At 49.6% G+C, this 7769-nt stretch overlaps 1 protein-coding gene across 3 annotated transcripts in view; it reads right to left on the bottom strand.

Moving 5' to 3' along the window:
• Positions 1-7693, bottom strand: part of NTPCR (nucleoside-triphosphatase, cancer-related) — an 18116-nt gene extending 10423 nt beyond the window's left edge. The window contains exons 1-3 of one of the 3 annotated variants that reach the window (XM_023523052.1): positions 7357-7693; positions 5083-5245; positions 4522-4618 (exon numbers count right to left, since the gene is read on the bottom strand). In XM_023523052.1, the coding sequence (XP_023378820.1) occupies positions 4522-4618; positions 5083-5245; positions 7357-7492 (396 nt within the window). In that variant the 5' untranslated portion in view covers positions 7493-7693. Of the gene's footprint in view, positions 1-4521; positions 4619-5082; positions 5246-6121; positions 7296-7356 lie in introns of those variants that run through there. The other 2 variants (XM_011379765.2, XM_011379764.2) reach the window with 2 other exon arrangements.
• Between the last annotated feature and the right edge of the window lie 76 nt (positions 7694-7769).

Here is a 7769-nt window from a genome sequence, read left to right as displayed (position 1 = left end):
AAGGGCACCTGTGGCATTTTCCAAGCTGCAAGAACTATCCTGGGACCGAAACAGCATCCACGGCTGACAGCCCAGCGGATGGAGAACCGGCCTCCATGATCCACGGCTGACAGTCCAGCGGATGGAGAGCCCGGCCTCCTGTGATCCCAGCGCCTTGGGACCAGCCTGGACATCTGGGCTCGTGGGTCTTCATGACAGACTGGTGGCGGGACAGGGCACACACCACCACCGGCCTCGTGACCAAGGCGGGGCGCATGCCACCACCGGCCTCGTGACCAAGGCGGGGCGCATGTCACCACCGGCCCTCTGACAGGACAGGGTGCGTGCCACCACCGGACCTGTGACACGAGAGGCTGCCCTCCGCAGACGACAGCTACAATTCTCAACACCTTGACTCCAAAGCTTAGCTGAGCCCTGAATGTCACAAAAAAAGCAGAAAAGCAAAGACATGAGTGTTCCAGCTGAAGACGCCGGGGTGGCCGAGGCCCTGGATGCGTGCGGGGCACGCTGGGGAGGCCGGCCAGCGCTGGGGACCTTGGAGGCAGCAGGCCCGACCGCCCGGGGCCTTCCAGGCCATGAGAAAGACCCTAGGCTTAAACGTTGGGGCAACCGAAACTTCCAGAAGGTTAATAATTGCCTCCCGACACAGGCTGGTACCATTAAACTTCCACGAAAGTAAACCACAGTCGTGCGTCCATAACAGATTAAATGAAAGCCCGTTCTTAACAGGGTCCCCGAGGCCCCGCCCCCAAGGCCCGCCCCCTCCCTCCCTGGCTGCTGCTGCCCCAGGGATCTGGGGCCTCTGAGTGTCTGCTCCGTCACCCAGAATATTCTCTGGAGACCCCCCATACGCACCCCCCAATATCCTATCTCTGAGGTGATGGCGTCTTCTCAACTCTCATTTGTTTAAATGTCACTCCTCAGAGCTCTGGCCCGGCACAGTCGGCCCCTCACCCCCCGCACAGCACCCACCTGTCCTTCCAGCAGGAATGACACTGCGTCCGATACCCTCCCCGTTTCCCACTGGACGGAGAGCTTTCAGAGAGCTGAAAACATGTCTGTTTTATTCATGACTGCCAACCCAGGATCTGATAAATATGTGATGAATGAATGCAAAAAACAAGTACTATATGATCAACAAAACCCAAAGCTGGTTCTGTGGAAAGATCAACTAAATTGATGAGCCTTTAGCTAGACTGCCCGAAAAAAACCCCAAAGACTTTAATAAATAATTAAAATTGCTCATGTGTCTATGGCCAAGCCCTGAACAAGCCGGATCCTGTCTGATCTCGTAAGCTAAGCAGAGTCGGGCCTGGTTAGTACTTGGATGGGAGACCACCTAGGAAGACCAGGTGCTGTAGGCGTTAAAAAAAATAAAAAAATAAGGGATTGTAAGTTCACAAGGTCCTTGCAGTCTGTGAGGCCAACCAAGGGTTGCCTCGCCTAATAAATAAATAAATAAATAGATATGTAGATAGATAAATAAATAAATTAGGGCATGAAAGAACAGAAGACATCAGACCTTACAAAATAAAAAGGGTTATAGAAAAATACTGATCAACTGTATGCCGACAAATAACTTAGATGAAATAAACAAATAACTAAGAGACTTAACAAGAAATAAAAAATCAGCAGCTGTATAACAAAGAGATTGAACTTGTAATTAAAAAGTTTCCCATGAAGAAAAGCCCAGGCCCATGTGTGAATTCTAGCAAACACTCAAAGAAAAAATACCAATCCTTTACAAACTCTTTCAAAAATTAAGAGAGGAAGGAACACTTCCCAACTTATCCTACGAGACCAGTATTACGCTGATGCCGAAACTAGACATTACAGGAAAAGAGCTGCAGACCACCTCCCTCCCTTACGAATGTAGATGCAGAAATCTTCAAAAAATTTTTAAAAAGTACTAGCAAACTGCACCCGGCAACATACAAGGATTATATACCTCAAACAACAGAGATTTATCCCAAGACAGCAAAGTTGGTGTAACAACTAAAAATCAACAAATATGATACACTATATTAACATAAAAAAGGAAAAAAATCACATAATGACAACACTCGACACTTCATTGTAAAATACTAAACTAAACAAACTAGAAATAAAAAGGAACTTCTTCAATTTGGTAAAGGCCATCAACAAATGACCCAAAGCTAACATTACACTTAATGCTGAAAGATTACATGCTTTGTCCCTAAGCTCAGGACCAAGACAAGGATGTCCAGTCTCTCCACTTGTATTCAACATAATACTGGAGGTTCTGGCCAGGGAAATTTGGCAAGAAAATGAAATAAAAGGCATCCAAAATGGAAAGCAAGAAGTAAAAGTATCTCTATTTGCAGATAATATGATTTTGTATATAGAAAATTCTAAGGAATTCCCTAAAAAATTATTAGAACTAATAAACAATTTTAGCAAGGTTGCAGGATACAAGATCAATATACAAAAATCAATTGTGTTTCTATACGTTAGTAATGAACATTCCAAAGATGAAATTAACAATGAAAACAATTCTAATTACGATACATGGATGTGTATATATATTTTTAAAAGAAGTGTTAAGACTTGTATACTGGAAATCATACAACGACATTGTTGAAAATAAATTAAAGATCTAATAAGTAAATAGGAAAACATCTCACGTTCATGGATCAAAACATTTAATATCGTTAAGATGACAACAGTCCCTAAATTGATCTACAGAGTCAGTACGATCCCCATCGAAATCCCAGCTGCAGCCATCAAGACAGTGCGGTGCTGACATCAGGAAAGATGAAACTGACCTAAGGACAGAAGGAATAGAATCGAGAATCCAAAATTAATCCCTATGTTTACGGTCAATGATTCAATAAGAACGCCAAGACAATGAAATGAAACGAATGAAGAGATAGTCTTTTCCACAAATGGTGCTGGGACGACTGGATGTTTCTATGTAGAGGAATAAATTTGGATCCATACCTCACGCCATACACACAAATTAATTCAGAGTAGACCACAGGCCTAATTTATAGTAAAGCTATAAACTCCTAAAAAAACAGAGGAATAAATCTTGCGAAATTATGTTAGGCAAAGCCTTCTCTGATAAACCACTAAAAGCACAAACAACGTAAGAATAATAACCTGGATTTCTCAAAATTAAAAACATCTGTGCTTCGAAGGACACCATCAAGAAATAAAGACAATTACAGAACAGAAGAATATACTCATCTCTTTCACAGACTGGTATCTAGAACCCATAAAGAAATCTTACAACTCAGAAATAAAAAGACAACTAAGCCAATTAAAACATGGGCAAGAGAAATGAACAGACATTTCTCCGAACATGTAGAAATGGCCAATAAGCACATGAAAAGATGCTCGGCATCACTAGCCATTAGGGAAATGCAAGTCAAAACCACACTGTGATCCTGTTTCATACCAACTAGAGAGGGTAAAATCAAAAAGACAGATGATGACAGGTGTTGACGAGGATGTGGAGAAACTGGAACCCATATTCACTGCCGGGAGAAACAGAAAATGGTGTAGCTGGTTTGGAAAACAGGCTGGTCATTCCTCAAAAAGTTCTGGATAGAATTCACATATGACCCAGCATTTCCACTTCTAGGTGGATACCAAGAGAACTGAAAACACGTCTCCCCAAAACCTTGCACGCAAGTGTCAGGGCAGCATTATTCACAAAAGCCCCAAAGTGGAAGCAATCCAAATGCCCGTCCACCGATGAACAGGTAAGTGGTGTGTCCACGTGACGAGGTGTAAAAAGGAAGGAGGTTCTGATGCGCGCCCCGATACCGATGCGCCCCGAGAACAGCATGCTACGGGAAACGGGCTCGTCACAAAAGACCGCGCGCTGGGTGACTTCCTGTTCAGAGAACGTCCAGAACGGGCACATCGATGGGCAGGGAAAGCAGGGCGGTGGCTGTCGGGGACTGAGGCGGGCGTGGGGGACAGGAATGAGGAAGCAGTGCTGATGGGTATGTTTCTCTGGGGGAGACGAAAATGCTCTAAAATCGGAGGATGACGACTGGGAGCGCGATCCCGTGAATACACCGAAAAAACGGAATTCTACAGTTTAAATGGGTGAACTGTACGGTATGCAAATTATAACTCAATAAGCTGTTTTTAAAAACTAACAGGTGACGCAGTGATGTTTTAGGTGCTTACCATTATGTTCACGTAATGACGTTTCCCTAAATACTTACTTGCTGTGTTGTGGAAACTGGATCGAGATATAAACGAGGGGAAAGTACAGGAAGACTTATCTTTGGGGACGCGGGTAGCTGGGCAGCGATATTTAAGCCACATGTGCTGAATTTATGTGACGAGGAAGTCACCTGTAGCTCAGAGTGCCAGCAAACTGCGCTGCGTATCCTTGTTAAGGCTCCGTCACTCGCAGACTCCTAAACTCTAAAATGCAAACCCGACCTCCCCTTCAAAGCAAAGGCTGCTCTGCCGCAGGCCAGCCATTCCCACGCCGCACCGAGGACCGGTGGGCTCAAGCGGCAGAAGCCACATACTCACGTCGCTCAACGCCGGGAGCGCCAGCTGCTCGAAGGACGTCAGATCCACCACATACTGGCCCACGCGGCAGCCCCGTCCTCCCGGCGGAGGCTCCGGCCTGGGGGAGAAGACGGTGAGGCTCGCTCAAAGGCCCCGCGCTGGTTTCTGGGTTCCGGCCGCCCCCACTGAACCCCTGGCTGAGCCGCCCGTGAAACCCCCTGCGCAGGGCGCGCGGGTGCGAAGCTGACCCGGACCCACGCTCTCTCCTGTGCCCAGGGCGACCGCCTGGCGGTCACGTTGGCGGGGCCGACCCCGGAGCTCCGGGAGCTGGCGCCCCAACTATCTCCGAAAAGTGGCGAGAGACCTGGGGCTGCGACCCACGGAGACGGGCTCGTCGCTCGGCGGAACACGCTGTGAGTGAAACACGAGACTTTTCTACTGTTCTGCACGTGACGGTTTCGATCTCCCTTTTCCTTCCCTGAGAAACCCACGGAGGCCCAGGCCCCTCAGGACAGAAGGGACCACGCGGCTCGACCCCGCGCCCAGGGCGAGCGGGACCCCGCAGAAGTGAAAGCTCAGTACCCAACTCGAGATAAAGGTCCCCGCAGGCCGGACAGGGTGACGACGTCGAATCCTATTCTTCTTCCGCCCTGTCTGACCTCTTCCGTGTAAAATCCAGCGACAGGCACGCCAGAGGACTGGAGAGCCGCGCTGGCTTTCTGGATCAGTGTGGTTTTTCCAACTCCTGAAAAAGGAAGAAGCCCGTGAGGAAGCTGTCCCCTGCGAGGGCCGCACGGCGCCTGCGACTCCAACAGCGGCCACCGCAGCCACCGTGGGAGAGACGGCTGCGGGTGGGCCTGATGGACAGTCACCTCGCTTGGTATCCCGATGCTCCAGCTGTGGAAACTTTTAATTCCGAGCAGAAACGAGCATTGTGAAAACATAAGTGGTGCCTTAAAGTTTCATTTAAATTCTGAAACATTCTTAGTCGTGTCACACACAGAGTCCCAGAGGCAGCTGAGTGGGATGCGGATGACAGCGGCAGTCACTGAGGGACAGAGCCCTGCGCAGTTCTCCGACGTGCGCCGGGGGCCCTCGTGCGCTGCTGTCACGTCCCCGACGCCACCGTTTGTGTGAGATTCGGAGGAGGAAACCGTTAACGAAGAACGGATGTTTCATTTCGAGGACGCTTACAAGGGTTCTTGGGGAGCCCCGAAGACTGTGTGGGCAGCCACGGCAGTACAATCCGTGAACCGGCAGGGGTTGAGGTGCTTGCCCAGTTCTGTCCCTCAGTGACTACTGCTTCGGGAAAGTCCCCGAAGCTCCCGTTCCATGCGGACAGGTGGCAGGGGGAAGGGGGGTTCAGGTAAACTGGTGCTTTTCTGAAGGGCAATTTCAATGTAAAGAGCGGGTCAGAAAGCTCCAGAATTATCTGGGTTCCGGTTCTCCCGCAAAGCCGACCCTGACACAAAGGCACGCTGGTAGGGTGGCAGCTGCTTCATCAAGCGAGTTGTCATCACAGGTCGCTGGAGCTTAACCCCCCTGGGGAATCGGAAGAGCCAACTTTGCACGCATGGCTCAGAGTGACCCCATCCCCGGGGTGAGGAAACAGGCAGCTTACGTCCATCTAGCATGGGTTGGAGGCTGCTCCAGAGGGACAGGAAAGGCCGCCAGACCTGTCCTGTGCACAGGCAGAGTGGGCTCTGGTGACCAGAGAAAGCCCTCCAAGGTAGGTCACAGTGGGACAGCTGGAAGTCGGGAAAAACTCTAGGTGCCAAGGAGACGCAATGAGGCACGGAGAGCATATACGTCAAAAAGCGATCTCGTTGAGAAGATACAGGGTCTGAACATGTGGGGAAGATTTAGACAGCAAGCAGAGTGTTGGACTGAGCTGGTGATAGAAACTAAATGGGGAAAAAAAAAAAAAGACGAGAATTCCAAAGGAGAAAAAAGTTGGGCATAAAAGGAAAAGAAATTATAGGTTACCACAGGGCTCTTGGGTGAGTAGCTTTCACGTAGTCGTGACGCTAAACACTGACTACTGAGCTCATCAAAATTACATTATCCTGCAGCAGGAGAATCGGCAGAGACAGGTGCGCGGGCTGGCGGCAGGCACAGGAGGCTACACTGCAGAACGATTTGAGTCTTTCGACTCCGTGTACGAAAACTTTTATAAAGGAGGAAGTGGAAAGAAGAGCCAGGGCTGGCCTGGGGGCCTCTGTCCCCACCCGCCTCCAGGATTCAGGCAGGTACAGTCACAATAATAGGTCACCTGTTATGAAAAACACGGGTGTCTTGGGACCAACCCTGCTCAAAAACTGCATTCCAATCTCAAATAAAGGACCGACCAATCGACTCAGAAGCCGGGCCTTTGCCATATTAGGGAGCACCTCTGGGTATCAGAAAGTTCTCAGCGGAGACTCATAGACATGGACACTAGACTCGTGGTTACCAGAGGGTGGGGGGAGAGGAGGTAGATGGGGTAAAAAGGGTCAAATACGTAAAATTGGAAGTTATGTAAATTACATCAAGTGAAGATACATAGATATGGATATAGATATGTTCTCCAACGACCCTCCTCCTCACCGCTCTCCCAGTGCTTAGTAAAATAAAATTCCAAAGTCTGAAAAATTAAGTGTAGCCTTTGCTCCTAAACATAATCATTAAAATAAAGTGGCAGAGAATTCTGGGCCCAGGATTACAATCTTAGATATCTGAACTCACTGCTAAGGTACACCTGAGACCCACTTTGCAAAGGGCCTGCAGAAATCGCTTCTGCACTCTGAGCCCCCCTTTCTCCCTCAGCCTGTCTGAGGCGGCCCCCCACCTGCCTCTTCTTCCAGTCATGCCAGATACCTGGGTAGCACCTTGGTTTTAAAAGCATCACGTCCTCCGGTCTCTCATTTGACCTCATCCTGTCCCATCCACAGGTGAAACTCCACGGCCCAGAGGGTTGAGGGATTCGCCCGACGACAGGCGTTAGAGGGGACATGCACAGAAACGGGGTCCCAGAGGGGGTTCCCGCAGTTACCAAGGCTTCTCAACCCGCGGCCTCACGCGTGGAGGGAATCTGGGGGTCGGGGAACTTGCGTGGGAATAAAGGCTCCACCTTTGGTGTCACCGCCCTTCAACTGATGTTCCCGCTTCCTCCAGTACGAAGGTGGCCAGAGCCACCGCGCCAGCGGCAGTGTGACCCCCACAGAGACTGGACCCCCTTCCCGCCAGTCACGGCTGCCAGACCTCCGGAAGCACAGTGTGTGCCCATCACC

This window comes from Pteropus vampyrus, unplaced genomic scaffold (assembly GCF_000151845.1).
Source record: "Pteropus vampyrus isolate Shadow unplaced genomic scaffold, Pvam_2.0 Scaffold375, whole genome shotgun sequence".
Lineage (NCBI taxonomy): Eukaryota > Metazoa > Chordata > Mammalia > Chiroptera > Pteropodidae > Pteropus > Pteropus vampyrus.
Note: the sequence above shows the minus strand (reverse complement) of the source record. Positions and strands in the feature narration are given on the sequence as shown.